Source organism: Chiloscyllium plagiosum, chromosome 21 (genome assembly GCF_004010195.1).
Source record: "Chiloscyllium plagiosum isolate BGI_BamShark_2017 chromosome 21, ASM401019v2, whole genome shotgun sequence".
Lineage (NCBI taxonomy): Eukaryota > Metazoa > Chordata > Chondrichthyes > Orectolobiformes > Hemiscylliidae > Chiloscyllium > Chiloscyllium plagiosum.
In genome coordinates, this window is record NC_057730.1 from 38,252,631 (window position 1) to 38,275,495 (window position 22,865).

Below are 22,865 nucleotides of genomic sequence, written 5' to 3' on the forward strand. Positions count from 1 at the left end.
GGAATGCTGGTAGGGGAGGGGAGGGAAATATATCCTTGGTGGTAGGGTCCGTTTGGAGGTGGCGGAAATGACGGCGGATGATGCGCTGTACATGGAGATTGGTGGGGTGGTAGGTGAGGACCAGTAGGGTTCTGTCCTGGTGGCGGTTGGAGGGGCGGGGCTCAAGGGCGGAGGAGCGGGAAGTGGAAGAGATGCAATCAGTAAGACATTGCAAATATAGAACTTAGGAGCAGGAATAGGCCATCTGGTTCCTCCAGCCTGCTCTGATATCAAGTAAGATCATGGCTGATCAAACTGTAGCTTCAGTTCCATTTTTATCTTTGCTCTCAATATTCTTTGACTCACTTGTTAACCAAGAATCTATCTCCTGCTCGAAACATTAATTGGTGAGCCTACCTCCTATGCTCGCTGGGGACGAAAATTTAAAAGACTTTCGTCCTCTTGGGAGGAAAACATTTCTTCTCCTTTCTCTCCGACCATTCTACCAATACTTTCTGCAGTCGCCACCCACCCCCCATTTTCAGATAAGATGCCATGTTTCCATTTTTTTGGAAAAGTATAAAAAGTTCACATTTTCCCCCATAATGCTTCATATGTCACTCAATTAACCAATCTCCCTTTGCAGACTCCTTGTGCTTGCATCACTACTTGATTATCCATCTACATTGTGATCAACAAGTTTAACAACCAAAAATTTGTTCCCTACAACAAAGTCATTTTTGTAAATTATAAATAATTGATCCCACATTATTTTGTGGCATGCCACATCCTGCCAAAAAATAATCCATTTATATCCATCCTTTGCTTTTTAATAACAAACCGATCATCTTTCCATGCTAATCTGCAACTCCTCCTCCTGAGCTATAATTTTGCACTGTAACCCTTGCAGCACCTTGTCAAATGCTTTGTGGAAATATCAGTGCAGTGTATCCATCAGTTCACCTTTATTTATGTGTGTTACTTCCTTGGCTAATGTTAATGACTTCGTCAAATATGATTTCCCTTTCATAAAGCCATGTTGCCTCTGCCGAACTGTATTAAGATTTTCTACACTCACTGCTATAATCACTTTCAATAGTAGATTCCAGATAGATTCTTACTCTGACAGATATTAGGTTATCCAGCTTGTTGCTTCCTGATTTTTCTCCCCCTTCCTACCTTTTTGAATAACGGAGTCACATTTGCTATTTTCAAATCTGATGAGAACTTTGCAAAATTTTGAATTTGGAAATTTAAAACTCAATGCATCTACTATCTCAGCGGCCACTTATTTTAAGACCTATAGATGAAGTTCAGAGTCAGGAGACTTAAGTTTTAGTTCTAAATATTTTCTCTATCTTTTCCTTGATTGTAATTCTTCTACGTTCCTCCTTGCCTTTTACATTCTGATTCATAGATATTTCTAGGATGTTACTTTTATTGACTGCAGTGAAGACAGAACTAAAATATTTGTTTAATATATCTACCGTTTCCCTATTTTCCATTATTAATTTCGCAGTCGTACATCTGGTGAACTCACTTTATTTTTCCTTTTGAATCACCTGTAGAAACTTAATTTTAAATTTCAGACTACCTTTTTCTCATAGTGTAATTTCTTCCTCCTTATTTATCATTTAGTCTTTGCTGTCCTTTTACATTCTGTCCAGTCTTCTGATGTGCCTCTCATCTTTGTGGAATTATATATTTTTTCCCTTTAGTTTGATACAATCTTTAGGTTTCTTAGTTGAGCATGATGTGTCCTTAGCCAGGAAGAATTTTCATTCCCTTCACTTGCTGTTTAATAGATAGTTACAAATGGTATAAGGCCCATATGTGGCCTAGTTAATCTTCATTTTCAAAGGAACTTACAGAGGGTATATCAAGTGAGCATTTGTTTCAAATAATGGCCCCCTTTTTTAATCTTAAAATTGGAGGTTTTGCTCACATCATAAGACACTGATTTCCATTTTTATTTGGGATTGGTCTTTGAGGCTACAACCTGTTCCTTGGACGATGGAACTAGAGGTTTGATTTTCAGTATGGCTGCTCTTTGAATCAAACCACACCCTCATGCACCTTCAAGTTTTGTTAGTATCCTACCCTATTGGCAGACAGGTTTTGGGAAAGGGAGCATGATTAGTGTAGAACTCAACCACGATCACTACAATCTAGAAGGACTGGGACAGCAAATATGTGGAACACCATCTTCCACAAGTTCACCTCCAGGCCAATCACCATCCTGACTTGGCGCTACATCGCTGTTCCCTCAGTCCCACTGAGTCAAAATTCTAGATATCCCACCCTAAGAGCATTGTGGATGTACTTGCATCAAATGGACTGCAACAGTTCAATAAGACATATAAGCATTGCAATGTCCAAAGCAACTAGTGATGTGTAATAAATGTTGGCCCAGCCAGAGAAGTCCACTTCCCATGAAAGATGTATAGCCAAAGGATCAATGTGCTTTGCGTCAGTAGGAAATCATTACTCGACCTTCCAGTTTCTCTTTGAATATGTATTTTATTCATACAGTTGAATCTCTATATCCACGGATTCGGTTTCCATGGTTTCAGTTATGTGTGGTTTATTGAGGCCTGAAAATATGCATGGAACATTCCAGGGGCTGCCAGGGAGGTAAGTTTCCCATTTAAATGATCGGGTGTGCTACTATCTGTGGTTTCAGGCAGCCACAGTAGGTCTTCAAACGTATCATCTGCAGATATGGGAGTGGGGGGGCACCTATATATTCCAAATAGTTATGCAAAGGAACATCTGCCAGCTTTCGTTTGTATATAATGAATATTTGCTGAACTGTGATCATTGAATAAGTTTTGTCATTGGGATACAGCTACAGTTAGTGCAGTAGTGCATGATGCATTTTAGAGAAGCATTTAATTGCTATATCAAGGGCTACTTACAAAGACAGTGGTGGGGTGTATGCATATGTCTCACGACAGCAAATTACAGTATATAAATGCTGTATATGTGGAAAAAAAGTGCCATAGAACATGATCATTGATCGTTTATACAATTTTGACTTGGGGACACTAATGGCCTTGCTGTTTGTGTCTGTCTGTATGTAAACATGGCAAAAATGTGTTGTGGTGGTCTTGTTTTATTGCATCAAGCAGAAATCTATGTTCTATTTTTGGTTTGGCTGCTACAGGTCATATCAGTAAAACTTTTACCTAATTTTAGCTCCAAGCAGACTCTCCTCATTATCTCCATGTTGATCTCCAAACCTCGCACACATGAAGTGACATTCTAATTTGACAGTGTTGTCCCTTTGGATCCCAAAATGGGAACAAACTAAGGATATACGTTTGTGTTATTCACATTATGATTTAAGGATTAGATTTTAACCACAGCAGTTTGCCATTGTGTAATTCCAAATGGTCTTATCAAAATTTGTTGAACTGATATTATTAAAACAAGCTGAACTACTTGAATGTTGCAATATATTTTCTTTCTTAAGACCTAGTGATATTGTATTTCTGTACAGATCTTGCAGGAAAATGATGGAGTATAATGCCATCAAATTGGTCAATTATTTTGTAGAATATTTTGCATGGCATGATTTCTTTCATGTCTGTGCATATGTTGACTGACTTACGAGTTACTCTGTTCTGGTGCTGATTAACCTGATCCCACCTTATTTTTTATATCTAATATTGATCATTTTTAAAAGTTTTCATGTGGAGAAATAAATCAGATTTGGGGTCTGAAAATAAAATGGTGCCAGTCAATATTATGAATGTACACTATAAAATACAAAACAGCAGGATTATGTTAGGCGGCTGTTAAAATTGAAATTGCTGATTTCGTGGATGTTTCTACATTAGCTGTTTAATATTTGACACCCTTTTAATGGCCTTTGAGATGGGCTGTACAAAATTGAGTAGCTGATAAGTACTTGAGTATGTTATGTAATTTCCTCAATTGAGCTGTTAAAACCTTTCCCAATAGGCAGGCAAGTATTCAATTTTGAGGTTTTGCAACAAGAGCAAAGATTTATTGCAAATTTTCAAACATCATGCACCAAGCACTTTAAAGCTGCTTTAGTGCACTTTCTAAAGAAAAGTCTTCCTTTTTTTGCAAGAAGAACCTGACTTTACAGCTACAGTTATTTTACGATCTGCTGGTTGTGATCTATAGACACTAGCTCAGTGGGCCTCTCAGGCTCGCGAGTGAAATGCGATGGGGTGGAAGAATCCCAATTTACAATGGGCAATAAGCTGAAATGCGACTACCTGGATTCTGTTCAGAAAATCCACTGATTTACTGTCTATTCCGTTATATGGAGCAAACAAAGACACACATGACGGAATTGTATAAGAATCTGTTATGTGGGCTATGGTGAGATTTGAGGCAGAATTGCATGAGAAGTTTGGCAGGCCTATTTTAACATTGGGAGCACCTTGCTGCATCGTCTATGCATTTGACAAGTGACAAGTTTCTCATTAGGCAGTGGCAAGTCTCCACTTAAGGGAGCTTATGGCTGTTAAATAGCTTATTAAACCCTCAACTCGTTTCATCAATATTCAGATTCCTATCTTAATCAAAGATGCCAAACAAACTAGAATTTGAAAATTCGCTTTGTGAAAGTCAGACTGGTGATTGAGGCTTTCCTTTTGCTGCGAGGAGTCTCCTTGTTGTTCAGCATCAGGCTGCATCTTGGGGCATGATTCATGGGCACCAACTGCATGCAACTCTTGTCCATGGGATATTGGTATTTGCATTTGCCAGTCCGTCATGACCACCTTGGCTTTGATCCATTTGCAGGCCTCTTATCAAGCACAGACTTGCATTGCAGGGTGCTTCAGCAACTAGCATTAAATGGTTGTTGCAAGGACAGTTTGCACACTGGGGCAGGCACCCCACTAATTGATTAGACCAGGCTGCATCTGAGGGCTGCTTACTTGCTCCGCTAATGCTTCCTCACTTAACACATTACCTGCTTGCTCACAGCATCTTATTTTGCCTTGCCTTCCTTTTTCATTGCCAGTTAGCATGTTGGCACTTCACCTGGAGCCAAAAGCTATCCGTATTGACGTACTCTATTGAATAAACACAGACCATTTGCCATGTTTGTCCGAGGCAGCAGAGGAAAGGATGCTGGGTAATATCTTGCTGTACAATACTTTGAGACATCAGTTTAACACTTGCAGCATGTGCTAGCTCTCTGTGCTGCAGTGTTTATTTGACCAAGTGGCCATGTCAGAACTGGTTCGGGACTAATCTTCAGTCAAGTCAATGTGGGGACTGCTGACCAGCAGTTATTAGCACGGTGCACGCACAGTCAGGGCTTATTTCCAGCCACAGAGGTGTGGGCAGCAGTCTGTCCTGTACAATATCTGACTTCAAGAGAGATATAAATAATTTACAGTGAGATATTGAAAGGTTCAACGAGTGGGCAAAATGTTGGCAAATGGAGTATAATGTAGTAAAATGAGAAGCCTTCATTTTGGACGGGAGAACAGAAGAACAAAGTGTTATTTAAATGGAGAAAAACTGCAAAACGCTGCATTAAAGAGATTTGGAGATACTTGTGCATGAAAGACAAACTAATACACAGATGCAATAGGTAACCAGGCAGGCTAATAGAATGTTGACTGTTCTTTCAAGGGGGGGGTCGAGTTTAAGAGTAGGAAAGTCTTATTGCAAGGTGTGCGAAACCTTGCTAGGCCTTGTGGTGAGAAACACTCCAGGAAATTTGATGTGACTTGCATTTTTAGGGCAAATACAAGATTTAGTCCACAAGCTTTTAACAATTAGATATTAGTCAGAGATAAATATAGGATAATAGAGGAGGAGAGTCGATGTGGACTTGTTGGGCCGAAGAACCTGTTTTCATACTGGAGGGAGTCCTGTGATTCTGTGAATTCAAAATTGCCTATGTACAGTGTATCAGGCAAAAATGATTAAAAAATGTATTTGGCTGATTCTTTGTTTTTGTGGGGGAAAAGAAAAGCATTGTCTCCTCTGTTCTTTCTTGTTTGCTGATTCTCTGACCTGTTAGTTTCTGTTAGGAGGTGAGTGATAAGTGTCTGCGATGATGAGTACTAGAGAGCTTTCACATTTGTTTGATTCTGAGCCCTAAAGAAACCAGTCATAATTAGACTAAAGTCCTTTTGCTCCATGTGTGTTGGTACATGAATAAATTGCATTGTACGCAGATTGAAATTTGTGTGTTAGCTGTTTCTAATGCATTACATGCAAAGAATACACGGTTTAACATTTATTTGTGGTCTACTTCCAGAATTTCGAGGTGGAAGCTGATGATTTGGTGCCTATCAATGAACTGGGTCGAGGAGCGTATGGAGTAGTGGAGAAAGTGAGGCATGCACCCAGTGGAACCATAATGGCTGTGAAGGTACTTATTTTGAACTTCTTTGCTAATTTTGATAGATTTAAGGAAGCTTCAGGAGGAATGCTTAGAATTTGTGCCTGGTCATGAGTGAAAAATCAAATGCTGTTGTCGATTTTCAATCTCCATTTGACTGATTTTAATTTGTAAAAGTATGAAGTTATATGGATTTGAGATAAAAATCACAAATGAACTATGTTTATTTAGATTTTCCCTTCAAGCTGTCTGTGGTCACAATTTATTTCCATTTGAAGTTTGTTTTTATTTTCTTTATACTTTTTGACTAGTGGTGTTCTGTTTTCTAAGTTCTGAACTTTTGCCTGATGTAATGAAACTCTGGAAACTCTTGCACTGTTATAAGTTTGTTTGAGTTTTGTTCAGATCTCTGTCAATTCATTGAATACTTCTGGATGCCATCTAGTGGTCTGGGAATATAGTTTGCTCAAAGCAAGGCAGGTCAGTGAAATGCTGAGGAAATAGGAAGAAGTTTTTTTAGGTTGTAATAACTAATTAGAGTAATTCTTCTGCATTGCATGAACAATAATATATGTTTAAGAGATCAATTAATGCATTTAAATTAGCATTGATCAGGACTTACCAATAGTGCAATTCCACTTGGCTGAATCCTGCACTACTATGCAATGCATGATTCTTTCTCTTGGTTGACATTATCATTTTAGTTACCAAATGTATCAATGAAAAAGATGAGTCATCTTATAATGGAATGTAAATGAGAAATGAATTTAAGCAGTTTTGATATGGGGTGCACTGTCTGTAAGAATAGTTGAAGTAGGTTCAGTGGTGTATGACTGACTCTGTGATACGTTTCAAAAGGGAAGTGGATAAATATTTGATAAGGAAAAGAATCGCAGAATTTTGAGGAAACAACAGAGAAGTGAAATGAATCAAATAAGTCATGATGGGTCAAAGAGCCGTCAGTACTGCAAGATTTAATTGTCATGTTTCTGCACATACTTTCAGAAAAGGAAAAACTCCATTGAGTTCAATACCATGGTTTTGTATCCTACAGAATCTTATTTGCTGTGCTGCAAAATGTGAAAGTGAAGCCATTACATATTGTGTTGTGAAACTAAATCTTCATTGTTAAGATAATATGGTTGATTTCTTGAAATAAAATGGCTAAGCAAAGGGAGGTATGTATTTTTGCGCACATTTTATTTCGAACAGGGATTCACTACTGATGGATGGATACCTCTCAAAATCATTCCCTTTCTCAACCTTTAGAGTCACTAAAGCCAATCAGAGCAGCTAAACCATTACTGATTTGTCTGATCTCCACTGGACATTGCATAGGTTGCAAATTGTGAATACTTCATCATTGTGGCGAAAGTGTAACTTTTTTGGCTATCCTTGGCTAACACAAAGATTTGAGAGTGGGATAATACATTGAGTCAGAATAATCTGTTGCATTTCTGATTCTCAAATTAGTTTACACGTACAGTAATAAATATAGAAGATATAAATAATTTAATCATTCTTTCTTTCTGCATTTTATTGCAAAGACATTTAGCTCTATTTCATTTAATTGCTGAAAAATGGATGTTGACAAAAACAGCTGGATTTGCTCCTTCTCACTGCTGTCCATCTTACCTTTTGTTAGCCTGTGCTTTCATGCTACTGGACAAACTTTTTAAGTATAATTTTAAAAAAATAATTGGTAGACTATTCAATTATAAGAATTAAAAGTTGTCATGACCTAGATTAGCTTTTTACCATGATTAGGTTGGAAATCCATTGCCTAACCTTTGCAGTTTGAAGGCATTGCAGATATTTGCTGGGGGAAAAATAAAAATCAGCTCAACTCAGCAAGATGTGTAATGCAGCTCTAGGTTTTATATTTTATTATCTCATTTACGTTCTTTTTCTCAACCAGTTTCACATAGTATTTGTGTTTTGCTCCTATTTGAAATAAATGTTCATATTAAAAAATTAGGCTTCACTCTATTGTGCAATAGGTACCTACCTCCTGTGCCTCTGAATTTTTACTAATATCCCTTTGTTAGGGAAGGGTGGGTTAATCCTGATTTATGGTTTCTCTCATCAGCATATCAGGGATAACCCAGCATTTTGGTCTCCAAACTTACAATGGCATCCACTCCCCACCAGTGAGTTTTGAAGATGGTAAGCCTACTGAGTTGGTCTTGTTGCGAATTGACAGTAAGCTGAACCTTTTTTGCTGCTCCTTTGTTTCTGAGTTCTGTCACAAGAAGCTTCTTTTACAGGCATTTGTGCAGTTATGGCTGAGTTTCTGGAGGGTCATGCGAGTCAGACACCAATCAACCTTCATGATTTCCTGCATTTTCTCTGCACAGTGAGGAATACTGAACTGGCATATGCCATTGGCAGATCAGTTTGGATAAGCAGGGCAAAATGGGATTAAATTTTTATGAAGCAACAGTTCCATAATTCACTACCATGCTGAGGCCTCATAGCATGTTTGAACATACAATTGGCCATTTGTAGGTTCCACGCAAATACTTGGTAAGATTAAAAATCACACAACACCAGGTTATAGTCCAACAGGCTTATTTGCGGTTGTGGACCTGATGAAGGAGCAGTGCTTCAAAAGCTAGTGCTTCCAAACAAACCTGTTGGACTATAACCTGGTGTTGTGTTTTTTAACTTTGTACACCCCAGTCCAACACCCGGCATCACCAAATCATGACTTGGTAAGTTATTATTTTATCTAGATATTCTGAGTTCTCTGATGGTGTCATTTGACCATTAATTGATGTGCACAGGTTTGCCCATTTTTACTTCGAAGATACCCCTCAAAGGCATTCTAAGTTGCAAGATCTTAAACATTTGTTCAACTTTCAGTGAATTTTATAAAAATGTATTCAGTTGTCATGAAAGAATTGCAGCAGCCAATTTGCACTAAGTGCAGCCCCATGAACAATAATATGAGGATGATCAGGTTGTTTTATTCTGTTGGTTGAACAATAAATATCCCATAGCACGATTTTGGAATGTACGTTCTAAAGCTTTAGTAAAAATACTTTTTTCCTGACTCGTGTTACTTCAGTTTGTTCTTCTAGATAATGTATACAATAATGCAAAACACATTTCCGATGTAATTGAATTGGAGCACTCTTGTCTCTGAATCAGGTTATCGATTCAAATCCTGCCCAAGAGACCTCCGTATAAGAGCTAGGGGAATGCTGCAGCACAATACTGAAGGAATGCTGCAGCATTGAATGTGTGGCCTTTGGTTGGGATGTTAAGTCATACCAATAAAACTATAAGAGATAGGAACAAGAGTAGGCTATTTAGGCTTCTTGAGGCATCCCACTGTTCAGTGGGATCATGGCTGATCTGATATTCCTCACATTTGCTTTCTCACTCTTTCCTTGGAAACCTTGATTCCCCTACTGATCAAGAATCTAGTTATCTCAGCCTTAAATGTAGTCAAAAACTCTGTCCCCACAGCTCTTTGTGACAAGGAGTTGCAAAAACACACAAACTTCTGAGAGAAGAAATTCCTCCTTCTCTCAGTCTTAAATTGATGCTTGTTTATCCTGTGACTGTGTGCTCTGGTCCTAGACTGTCCCATGAGAGAGACATCCTTTCAGCATTTACCCTGTGCACCCTCTTCAGAATTCACATGTTTCAAGGTGATCACTTCCCATTGTTGCAAATACCAGTGAGTGGACTTCCATCCTGTTTAACCTTGGCTCATAAGACAATCCTTCCAGTCAGAGGATCATCCGTGTGAGCCTTCTCTGAACTGCCTCCAATGGAATAATATTTGCTCTTAAATACGGGACCAAAACTGCTCTCTGTATTCCAGATGTGGTCTGACCAGCACCTTGTACAATTATAGAGTCATAGAGATGTACAGTACAGAAACAGTCCATTTGGTCCAACTCGTCCATGCTGACCAGATATCCCAACCCAATCTAGTCCCACTGGATGTGGATGATGGAGTGGAATGTTTTTAGTGGATGCGATATTGGTAGTGCTGTTTTGCCTTGGATGGTGTCAACTTTTTTGAATGTTGGAGCTGCACTCATCCGTGCAAGTAGAGAGTTTTCCATCATACTCCTGACTTGTACCTTGTAAGTGGTGGACAGGCTTTGGGGATTTGGGAGGTGAGTTACTCATTGCAGGATTTGTAACCTCTGACTTGCGCTGATAGCTATTATCTCTATATGGCTAGTCCAGTTCAATTCCTGGTCAGTGGTTGTCCCATCTTCAACATCCTGGGGACTTTCAGTGATAGTGACACTGTAGAATTTTAAGTAATGTTGATTGTCCTTTGTGTTGTTGGACATGATAATTGCCTGGTATTTGTGTGATGCAAATGTTACTTGCCACTTTTCGGCCCAAGCCTGGATATTATTCAGATTTCACTGCATTTGGACATGGACTCTTCCTGAAGATTCTGTAATAGTCAGCGAGCATCCCCACTTCTGATCTTATGATAGCAGGAAGGTCATTGATGTAGCAGCTGAAGATGGTTGGGTCTCAGAAGCTACCCAAAGGAACTCCTGAAGAGATGTTCTGAAATGACTGACCTCCAACAACCATGATCACCTTTCTTGTGCCACGTATGATTCCAATCTGCCGAGAGTTTTCACCCTGATTTCCATTGACTCCAGTTTTCCTGGGGCTCTTTGATGTCACATTTGGTCAAATAAGGTCTTGATATCAAGGGCAGTCACATTTACCTCACTTCTGGAATTCACCTCTTTTGTCCATGTTTGAACTAAGGCTATACTGAGATCAGGAGCTTAGTGATCCTGGTGGAAATCAAATTGGGTGTCAGTGAGCACGTTATTGGTAAACAAGTGCTGCTTAATAACATTGGTGTTGACACCTTCCATATTTGATTAATTCTTGAGAGTAGACTGATAAGGTGGTAATTGTTCTTTTTGTGCGCAGGATGTGCCTTGGCAATTATCCACATTGTTGGATAGTTGCTAGTGTTATAGCTGTACAGGAGCAACATGGCTAGGGGTGCATCAAGTTCTGGAGCACATGTCTTCAGTACAGTGACTGTTGTCAGGGTCCACAGCCTCCAGTCCTTTCTTGACATCATGTAGCGTAATTTGAATTAGCTAATGACTGTACCTGTGATGCTGCAGATCTCTGGAGGAGGATGAGGTGGATCATCCACTTGGCACTTCTGGCTGAAAATTGTTACAGATGTTTCAACCTAATCTTTTTGCATTGTTGCGCTGGGATAACCCATAATTTAGAGTTAGGATATTTGTGGAGTTGAAAATGTGTTGCTGGAAAAGCGCAGCAGGTCAGGCAGCATCCAGGGAACAGGAGAATCGACGTTTCGGGCATAAGCCCTTCTTCAGGAATTTGTGGAGTTGCCCATTGCCCATCACCATTCATGAATGTAGAGCTTGGATCTGATCTGTTGGAATCGCTTAGCTCTGTCATTTGCTGCTTATGTTGTTTGGTGTGCATGTATCTCATTTTGTAGTTTTAGGTTGACACCTCATTTTTAGACCTACCTTGTGCTGTTCCTGGCATGCCCTATTGCACTCTCCTTCAGAGTTGATCCCCTAACTTGATGGTATTGATGGAGTGGCATTATATGTTTGGCTATGAGGTTGCAGATTGCATTGGAGTATGATGCTGATGGCCCACAGAGCCTCATGGGTGCCCAGTCTTGAATTGCTAGCTCTATTTGAAGTCTGTCCCATTTAGCATGGTGACATTGCTATATAACATCTTGATGTGGACTTAGTCTCCATGGGAACTGTATGATGGTCTCTCCTATTTTTATACTGTCACGGAGAAGTGCATCTGCCACAGGCAGATCGGTGAGGATGAAATAAAATATGTTTTTGTTTCCGTCACCATCTGCCGCAGACCCAGTCTAGCAGCAATGTTCTTTAGAATCAGCTCAATCACTGGTGCTGCTGCTGAGTCACTCTTGATGGTGCGCATTTGAAATTCCCACCCAGGATACATTCTGCATACATACCGCGCTCAGTGCTTTCTCCAAGTGGTGTTCTACAGGAGGAGTATGGATTACTTTAATGATTTATTAGCCAGGGGAATGTGGTGGCCAGGGTTTGTGGTGTGAAATCAGAAGGAGGTTTCTTTGCCATGTTTGACCTGATGCTATGAGAGTTCATAGGGTCCAGAATCAATGTTGAAGATTTCCAGGGCAACTCTCTCCCAACTGTATACTATCCTTCTGCCATCTTTGCTGGGTCTGTTCTGTGGGACAGGATATGTCCAGATATAGAGCCTGAGACATTGGCTATCAGGTATAATTCTGTGAAATGAATGTCAGGCTTGATTAGATAGCTTTCCCATTTTGGTAAAAACAATGACTGCAGATGCTGGAAACCAGATTCTGGATCAGTGGTGCTGGAAGAGCACAGCAATTCAGGCAGCATCCGACGAGCAGCAAAATCGACGTTTCGGGCAAAAGCCCTTCATCAGGAAAAGTCCCAAGAAAAGGGGGACTTTGCAGGGTCGATAGGGCTGTGTTTGCTGTTGTCGCTTTCAATACCTAGGTCAGTGCCAGGTGATTTGTTGGTTTCATTGATTTTTTTTTAGGCTTTCTAGTGATTGTTGCAATTGAATGGCTTGCTAGGCTGTTTCAAAGGGCAGTTGAGAATCCATCATATTGCTGTAGGTCTGGAGTCACATGTGCCAGGTGAAGACAGTAATTTCACTCCTTAAGGGGAAATTGTTTTTTCCAGTTTTTTTTTCCCAACTGAATTAAAATTCCATCTGAAATCCTCTCATCTAGTGCGATTAAAGCTCTGGTACCCAGAATAATGCCGGAGTCTCTGGATTACTATCTTGCGATAATACCACCAAGCCATCGCCTTCCTCCAATGCAAGTTTTTTTTGTGTGATGTCCATGCACACAAGTTCCAGCTTGAGGTTACTGAAAACCAATTAGAAACAGGATTTGTAGCAAATTTTATCTCTATTGTAACCCAGCAGTATTGTAGTCACATGATCTCGCTGCTGCCTTGGCTAAGATTAAGTTACTCACTAACTAACATATTTACCCACTGAAAACATCAGGGAGAACTTTGGAATAAAGCCATCTTAATGTACACGTTTTATCATTTTGTTTTTCAGAGAATCCGGGCAACTGTGAATAGCCAGGAACAGAAGAGATTGCTAATGGATCTCGATATTTCAATGAGGACTGTTGACTGCTTTTACACCGTTACGTTCTACGGAGCCCTGTTTCGAGAGGTAGTGAGAAATCTTTAATGAAGATTTTACAGGAGGAGAAAGCTTTTTTGTAAAACATTGCAACCTTTTAGCTTGAAAATGGAGGTTGAGAATCTTATTTAGAGGTCAATCGAAGCACTATTACTCTCCTATCACTCCTGAGAGAAGGAAAAATAGCATGAAATGAGTTTACTTGACTTTTGTGGTTAATATCTACTCTGACATGGAATGGATGACAATCTTTGAATCAAAATAGTATTTTATTTATACGGGGTAATGAATATATCTGGTGATCTGCTGTTTCATAAATTATGCCATGTTTGTAATCATAGTATTCTGTCAAGTCTTCCCATAACTCCACTCTGTGTATTTTCATTGTTATTGCAAAACCAACTTTAACAGAGTACTGTTCAAGTACTAACATGTTTGCCAATCACTGCATCTATTCGCATAATGGAATTATTTTTTATCCATCTGCTTGGATATGATATGGTACACCTCCTGAGGCTTGTGGGACTTTAATTGCAGAGGTGACACTGTCAGTGTATGGTAAGACGCTCTAAATAACAGAGGATAGTTGATTTTAGCCAGACTCTGGTTTAATTCAGGATGAGTTAACACTTGCACCATTTTGGTATCCTATCATAAAATTTAGTTCCAATTTTTGTGCAGTCTCTGTTCCCAGTGTTTCAATGTATTCTAATATTTGCAAATTGAGTCAAAATTCTAAAAATTCATTTTCATGTAATTTGGGAGAATCTTTTGAATTTTTGATCAGCCCTCCTAACCTTTCTTCCTTTGGTTCCATGTCTGTTTGCCAGATATGCCACCGAAATGCCTCTATTTTAGAGTCAGAATCTATAGCACGGAAATAGACCATTTGGTCCAACTCGTCCATGTTGACCTGGCCTGGTCTTCCAAATTAAACTCTTCCCATTTGCCTGTGTTTGGCCCTGTAAACCTTTCCTATCCAGGTTTCTGTCAAAATGCCTTTTAATTGTTGTAACTGTATCTACGTCTTCCACTTCCTCCGGTAGTTCATTCTATATACTCACCACTCAATGTGTGATTTTTTTTGTACCTTTTAAAAAGTGTTCTGTAAATCCTAGTATGCTTGTTGTAGACACAGCTGTTTTCTGTACCAAATCAATGGTTGGACTAAAAGATAACACATTGGATGTGTGGAAATAAAAGTTTGACTGGAAGGAATAATAGCTACTTGTATGGTGCCTTTTAAAACATTCCAAAGTGTTTCACTGGAACATTATAAGAAACAAAATTAGCACATAAGGGGTCATTAAGGCAGGCTGGGACAAAGAGGGAGGTGTTGTGAGGGAATTCCATAGCTTAGGACGTATTTTGGAGCAAAAGGATATTTTGCGCATTGTAGTCTCAGAGGCATTCTCCTACTTTCTCCTCATAATCCTGCATATTGTTCCTTTGCAAGTAACCATCTAATTCACTTTTGAGTGCTTCAATGGGACCTATTGCTGCCGCACTTGTACTGTGTTCTGGACCCTAACTACTTGTTGCTTGAGAGAGATTTTCCTCATATCATTTCTGCAAATACTTTAAATCTGTGCTCTTTTGTTCTCATCCTTTCATGAGTGGTAATATTTTCTCCCTATTTACTTGATCCAAATGTCTCATATCGGAATATCTCAATGAGATTTACTTTCAGCCTTCTCTTCAAGAAAATGCATTCCAACCTCTCCAATCTGTCGTCTTTACAATGGTACTTTATTATATGTCTCTATATTTTTTCTATCCAAATCTGTTATCTCTCACTTCTCCTCATTGGATTCCGCCGATCTATCAATGCCACTTATTCCACCAACTTGTCTATTTCATCAGTGGTGGAGGAGTTAAAGTCAGGAATGCTTAAGAGACCAGAATTTCGATAACGCATTTATTTTTGAGAGGCGTGGAACTGGGGGAGATTAGAGATAGGAAGGCCATGGTAATATCATTTCTAAACAAAAAAAAGTGGGAACTTTTTAGTTGAAGCATTTAATCAGATTAATTTAGAATAAGAATGAAGTGTTGTTTAGAATATTAATTTAGAAAATCATTGATTAGACATATATAGTTACATCTTGGGAAGGCTGTAAAATGTTTTGCAGAGCAAAGGAGACTGGCTGCTACAGGGAAAATGTAACATTTGCAAAGAATATAAGCAGCTTGACTCGAGTCAGAGACTACAATACTTCACCTGACCCACTTATGGTGTAATGAAGCTATTGAATTGGAACATTGACAGTCAGGGATGACCTCCCTGGAGCAACAGCATATGCCCTTACTCTTTATTTTCTCTAAACCCTGTCTCATTAATGTTCGAGTATTGTAAATGCATTGTAAAACTGCATCACCACAAGTAGATGGTTCTTAAAAGGACAATTTGAAATCTTTACCACTGTTTCCAGGAAAGTAAATTGAGAGAGCCAGAGGGAAGTGTAGAACTAGAATAAGACCAGATATCCCTGCTGAGGATTCACCTGGAACAGAAGACTTGAACTAAGAAAGGAGGGTCTTGAAGAGAAAGTACATATCAGGACAGAACTGTCTCTAACTCGATCAAACTGTTTAAATTTCTCCAAGCAATCCAAAAATTGGAAGAGAGAATCGTGGTGGCATTTTTAATTTCATTTGAAAAAACGTGCAATGTGAATAAAATGGCCCATGACCAGCTGGATGCTACAGATGCAAAATGGATTAACTAACTGGAAAAGAGCACAAAGATTATGCCATGCTTTGAGGAGATTTCCAAGGATTGTGATAACTTGAAAGATTAACCTTTTGTGTTTGAGTTGGTTTGTGAAGCTTATGGGCAGAAAGGTTGAGATCTTCAGAAGAAGACTTGCATGTTTTGAGAGGGTAAATAAATTACCTTTTGACTGTTGGATATGGCCAATTAAAAGTAAAGACCACTTATGAAAATCTCAGATTCTCCTTAAGGTTTTTAATAATTCAATCCTTATTCTGTACAAGAATACAAATGGAGAATCAAAAGGTTTCAAAAGCTAGCTAATAAGTGAGGTAGCTAGTGATGGTAAGTTTGTCCAAAAACCCTTATCCCAAGGGAAAGCCGTTTTTTGTTACCCTCAAAATTGGAGAAAGTTTGAAAGTGGGAGGGTGAAAGGAAGACTAACAGCTGGGAATGCAAAGGGATTTCCCCCCTCACACCTGAAGGGGATGGAAAATAGGAGTGATGCCCAAGTGTGTATGTGCTTCCACTGCAACAATATATGGCACTTTCCCACTAATTATTGGAAGCAGAATGGGAAATGCTTGTCAGTGGTGTGAATCATGTTCCCTCATAACCTATTAGAATGGAAAATGCAGCTCTGGATAATTGAGGGCATTCTTCTTTGAACACTGATGCGAGGCAAGTTTCTAGAGGTTATAGAAATTTTGATTCTAAGGGTGAAATACTCCCTTACGCCTCCAATAAAACAAATGAAGACTTTGAATGGCGCTACTGCAGTTCAGTCTTTGGTTGATCATGTGAATTGTATTCCAAGAAGTTTGCAAGTAAAATTATTAATGGAGATTCATAGCAATTGTTTCTTTGTATAAATTTAATTTTTGAAATGACTTAGTAACTGGAGTTGTTACATTGAGGGTGTACATTGTTAGGTAATGATTTGTCTAGTTTACAAGGCAACATGGTGACAGCTGTGCTGCAGAAGTTGTTTTAACATGCTGATCTTGTCAAACTCCCTAAAATTACTATGACCAAATACAAGAACTTAAAGACAAACTTATCAATATGGAGAACTAACTTTTACGCATGGAATATGAGTTTGCTAATGAAAAATGTAAACTGGGGGTGAGAACACCTGAGCACTGGTTACAGGAAGTGAAACACTTGAATGGGTCTTGAAGTGTTAAGATGACAAATTTTTAGAAGCAAATTCAACAAATGTATATCTTCAATTAAAACTTGAGACTACTTGACAGCAAAGATAAATTTGAAAGATCTCTTAAACTTCAAGTATCGGATTTCCATGTGATGTATCATGAAAAATGAACAGGAAAGTGATTTGTTGATGAATCAAGAACAGTTGGTTGAATGCATTTGGTTCATTGCTTCTGTGCTCTCTTGTGCTTACAGTAGGATTTGTTTCAGGATTACTTTCTTCATAATGAATTAACAACTGGCCTAATGAGGATAAAGTGCTGTTTGATATTATCGACTGGCAGCTTCCACATCAATATGGTGTAGTCAGGCGATGAATGAATGAGGCCTGGCTCTGCAAAGTTTTGTAACACTTGGTTAATTGTTTAGCTGTCACTAGCTACATAAATTGACAGAGTAACCAGCATAGCTTTCTTGCAGCAACTTGTATTTAATTTAATGAAATGTTCTATGTGAGCTTCTCATTAGCAGTACGGACAGTGCAGGAGAGAGAGAGAACCTGCACAGTTACTGCCTTTGCTGTTTGAATTCATGTATTGCTGGACATCGGAGTGCATCTGGGAAAATTAATAAACAGTGAAATTCACAACTAATCTTGGAGGAACTGTTGGGTGAAGTTCACAGCACAATCAGATAAGTTAATTGTTGTTTTAAGTCTGTCCAAGAGAAAGGCTGCAGTAGTGAGTACAGTGGATTCTTTCTTGAATATATGTTTTTGGAGATAAGTCTCTTGATTAAACTTTAAATTAATAGCTATGACTTGTATTTTATCTGGGGCAGTGTTTGTAGAGGAATAAGACGGTGTTATTTTTTTGGGTCTGTAGATTGTGAAGGAGCAAAAATGACCTTTGCAGTGTACTTCTTGTCAGATGTGGGAGTTTAAAGAGAGTTTAAGGGTTACTGCGGATTATACCTGCCATAAATGCTGTTGGATGCGAATCTTATCAGATCGAGTGGATGGGTTGGAGAGACAGGGACAAGGTAGGACTAATAAATTAAACTGCATTTATTTCAATGCAAGAGGCCTAACAGGGAAGGCAGATGAACTCAGGGCATGGTTAGGAACATGGGACTGGGATATCATAGCAATTTCAGAAACATGGCTCAGGGATGGGCAGGACTGGCAGCCTAATGTTGCGGGATACAAATGCAATAGGAAAGATAGAAAGGGAGGCAAGAGAGGAGGGGGAATGGCATTTTTGGTAAGGGATAGCATTACAGCTGTGCTGAGGGAGGATATTTCCGGAAATACATCCAGGGAAGTTATTTGGGTGGAACTGAGAAATAAGAAAGGGATGATTGTATTATAGACCCCCCCCAGTAGTCAGAGGGAAATTGAGAAACAAACTTGTAAGGAAATCTCAGCTATCTGTAAGAATAATAGAGTAGTTATGGTAGGGGTTTTTAATTTTCCAAACATCGACTGGGACTGCCATAGTGTTAAAGGTTTAGATGGAGAGGGATTTCTTAAGTGTGTACAAGACCATTTTCTGTTTCAGTATGTGGATATACCTACTAGAGAAGATGCAAAACTTGACCTACTCTTGGGAAATAAGGCAGGGCAGGTGACTGAGGTGTCAGTGGGGGAAGCACTTTGGGGCCAGCAACCATAATTTTATTCGTCTTAAAATAGTGATGGAAAAGGATAGACCAGATCTAAAAGTTGAAGTTCTAAATTGGAGAAAGGCCAATTTGGACAGTATTAGGCAAGAACTTTCAAAAGCTGATTGGAGGCAGATGTTCGATGGCTGGAAAATGGGAAGCCTTCAGAAATGAGATAACAAGAATCCAGAGAAAGTATATTCCTGTCAGGGTGGAAGAGAAGGCTGGTAGGTGTAGGAAATGCTGGATGAACAAAGAAATTGAGGGTTTGGTTAATAAAAAGAAGGAAGCATATGTCAGTTATAGACAGGATAGATCGAGTGAATCTTTAGAAGAGTATAAAGAAAGTAGGAGTATACTTAAGAGGGAAATCAGGAGGGCAAAACGGGGACATGAGATAGCGTTGGCAAATAGAATTAAGGAGAATCCAAAGGGTTTTTACAAATATATTAAGGACAAAAGGGTAATGAGGGAGAGAATAGGGCCCCTCAAAGATCAGCAAGGCGGCCTTTGTGTGAGCCACAGAAAATGAGGGAGATACTAAATGAATATTTTGCATCCGTATTTACTGTGGTAAAGGACATAGAAAATATAGACTGTAGGGAAATAGATGGTGACATCTTGCAAAATGTCCAGATTACAGAGGAGGAAGTGCTGGTTGTCTTGAAACGGTTAAAGGTGGATAAATCCCCAGGACCTGATCAGGTGTATCCGAGAACTCTGTGGGAAGCGAGAGAAGTGATTGCTGGGCCTCATGTTGAGATATTTGTATCATCGATAGTCACAGGTGATGTGCCTGAAGACCTGGAGGTTGGCAAACATGGTGCCACTGTTTAAGAAGGGTGGTAAAGTCAAGCCAGGGAACTATAGACCAGTGAGCCTGACCTCGGTGGTGGGCAAGTTGTTGGAGGGAATCCTGAGGGACAGGATGTACATGTATTTGGAAAGGCAAGGACTGATTCTGGAGAGTCTGCATGGCTTTGTGCATGGGAAATCATGTCTCACAAACTTGATTGAGTTTTTTTGAATAAGTAACAAAGAAGATTGATGAGGGCAGAGCAGTAGATGTGATCTATATGGACTTCAGTAAGGCGTTCAACAAGGTTCCCCATGGGAGACTGATTAGCAAGATTAGATCTCACAGAATACAGGGTGAACTAGCCATTTGGATAGAGAACTGGCTCAAAAAAGGTAGAAGACAGAGGGTGGTGGTGGAAGGTTGTTTTTCAGACTGGAGGCCTGTGACCAGTGGAGTGCCACAAGGATCAGTGCTAGGCCCTGTACTTTTTGTCATTTACATAAATGATTTGGATGTGAGCTTAAGAGGTACAGTTAGTAAGTTTGCAGATGACATCAAAATTGGAGGTGTAGTGGACAGCGAAGTGGGTTACCTCAGATTACAACAGGATCTTGACCAGACGGGCCAATGGGCTGAGAAGTGGCAGATGGAGTTTAATTCAGATAAATGCGAGGTGCTGCATTTTGGGAAAGCAAATCTTAGCAGGACTTGTACACTTAATGGTAAGGTCCTAGGGAGTGTTGCTGAACAAAGAGACCTTGGAGTGCAGGTTCATAGCTCCTTGAAAATGGAGTTGCAGGTAGATAGGATAGTGAAGAAGGCGTTTGGTACGCTTTCCTTTATTGGTCAGAGTATTGAGTACAGGAGTTGGGAGATCATGTTGCGGCTGTACAGGACATTGGTTAGGCCACTGTTGGAATATTGTGTGCCATTCTGGTCTCCTTCCTGTCGGAAAGATGTTGTGAAACTTGAAAGGGTTCAGAAAAAATTTACAAGGCTGTTGCCAGGGTTGAAGGATCTGAGCTATAGTGAGAGGCTGTACAAGCTGGGGCTGTTTTCCCTGGAGCATCGGAGGCTGAGGGGTGACCTTATAGAGGTTTACAAAATTGAGGGGCATGGATAGGATAAATAGACAAAGTCTTTTCCCTGGATTCGCGGAGTCCAGAACTAGAGGGCATCGGTTTAGGGTGAGAGGGGGAAGATTTAGAAGAGACCTAAGGGGCAACTTTTTCACGCAGAGGGTGGTACATGTATGGAGTGAGGTGCCAGAGGATGTGGTGGAGGCTGGTAAAATTGCAGCATTTAAGAGGTATTTGGATGGGTATATGAATAGGAAGGGTTTGGAGGGATATGGGCCGGGTGCTGGCAGGTGGCACTAGATTGGGTTGGGATATCTGGTCGGCATGGACGGGTTGGACTGAAGGGTCTGTTTCCATGCTGTACATCTCTATGACTCTAAGACAATTACTTTTTTTTTGCGGCCATCTCTTCCTCTGTATGATTGCCTTCAGATGTCACACGAAATGACTTCAGGGAAATATTAAGAATTAGTGCCATATTAAGATCTCAGAATATGGAAGCATAGGATCATATAATCAATAAATGCAGCACCTCGCATTTATCTGAATTAAACTCCATCTGCCACTTCTCAGTTCATTGGCCCATCTGGTCAAGATCCTGTTGTAATCTGAGGTAACCCTCTTTGCTGTCCACTACACCTACAGTTTTGGTTCTTCATGTGTCTGCTAGCTCCTTAGGTCATTAGTTGTAGGAGGGCATGCTAGCCGTTTGACCCATTGAGTATGCTCTGTTGTTTGATGAAATCATGGGTGATCTGATAATTCTCAGCTCCACTTTCCTCTCTTATTCCATAATCTTTGATTCTCTTACATACTAATTCAACCTTGAAGGTACTTAAAAAGAGTTCCACAGATTCACTACCCTATTGGTGTTATCCAATTAGTCCCATTCCTCTGTTGTTTTTCTGAAACTCTGCATGTTTCCAATGTAGATAATTTAAGCAGTTGTCTTATGAAAGTTACTACTGAATCTACACATTTCCCCTCTGCATATTTTGCCAATTACCCATGAGTGGAAACCATTTCTACTTTCGTACTTCATCAGAACTTTCTGATAACTTCGAGAAAGTGAGTTTCTATTTCTATGACGCTTAATTGCAGACAGAGAATTACATTTCAACTGTCGTCACTGTTGTATCGTAGGAAACCTAGCATCCAATTTGCATACAACATGGCGATAATGGCCAATAAACTGTTTAATGTGGTGTTGATTAAGGGAAATATTGCTTGGGACTTCAAGGAAGTCTCCTATTTTTTTGAAGTGGTACTGTGCGATCTTCATCAGCCATCACTTTGGCTCATTTGAAAGATGGCACCTCCAATAGTGCAATGCTGCACTGAAATGTAGGCTCAGATTCTTTTTGAGTTAATCCCTCAATGATAAATATAATTGTTAAATGTAATTTAAAGGTGTTTGTAACATTATACAATTGAATTAGATTATTAATTCATCCAAATTATTGCAGAAAGTACAAAAGTTTGGGAGAAGATTTGTAGCTCGGGTGCTCATTGTTGTGGTTCTGTTCGCCGAGCTGGGAATTTGTGTTTCAGATGTTTCAAAGGTTAGACCAAACAGTCTTACTGCAAATTCAACCCAAACTCTGGGTCAGATATGTAGATGATACCTTTGTAATCATTAAAAACACAAATAGAGAACACACTCCGGATCTTCAACGCCACACTCACAGGAATCCGATTCACTAGAGAGGAAGAAAAGGACAACCAACTCCCATTCCTAGGCGTGATGGTACAGAGAACACCAAATGGAGAATTCACCACAAAGGTATACAGGAAAGCCACACACACAGACCAAGTCCTAAACTACGAAAGCAACCACCTCAACACACACAAAAGAAGTTGCATCAAGACATTGTTCAAAAGGGCCACAACACACTGCAGTACACCAGAACTGCAAAAAGAGGAAGAAGAACACCT

General features: G+C 39.6%; 1 protein-coding gene across 2 annotated transcripts in view; it reads left to right on the forward strand.

The window, feature by feature from the left end:
- LOC122560779 (dual specificity mitogen-activated protein kinase kinase 6-like) overlaps positions 1–22,865 on the forward strand; it is a 124,544-nt gene that overhangs the window by 87,245 nt on the left and 14,434 nt on the right. For both annotated transcript variants that reach the window (XM_043711860.1, XM_043711861.1), the window contains exons 4-5: positions 6,239–6,352; positions 13,433–13,552. In XM_043711860.1, the coding sequence (XP_043567795.1) occupies positions 6,239–6,352; positions 13,433–13,552 (234 nt within the window). The remainder of the gene's footprint in view (positions 1–6,238; positions 6,353–13,432; positions 13,553–22,865) is intronic.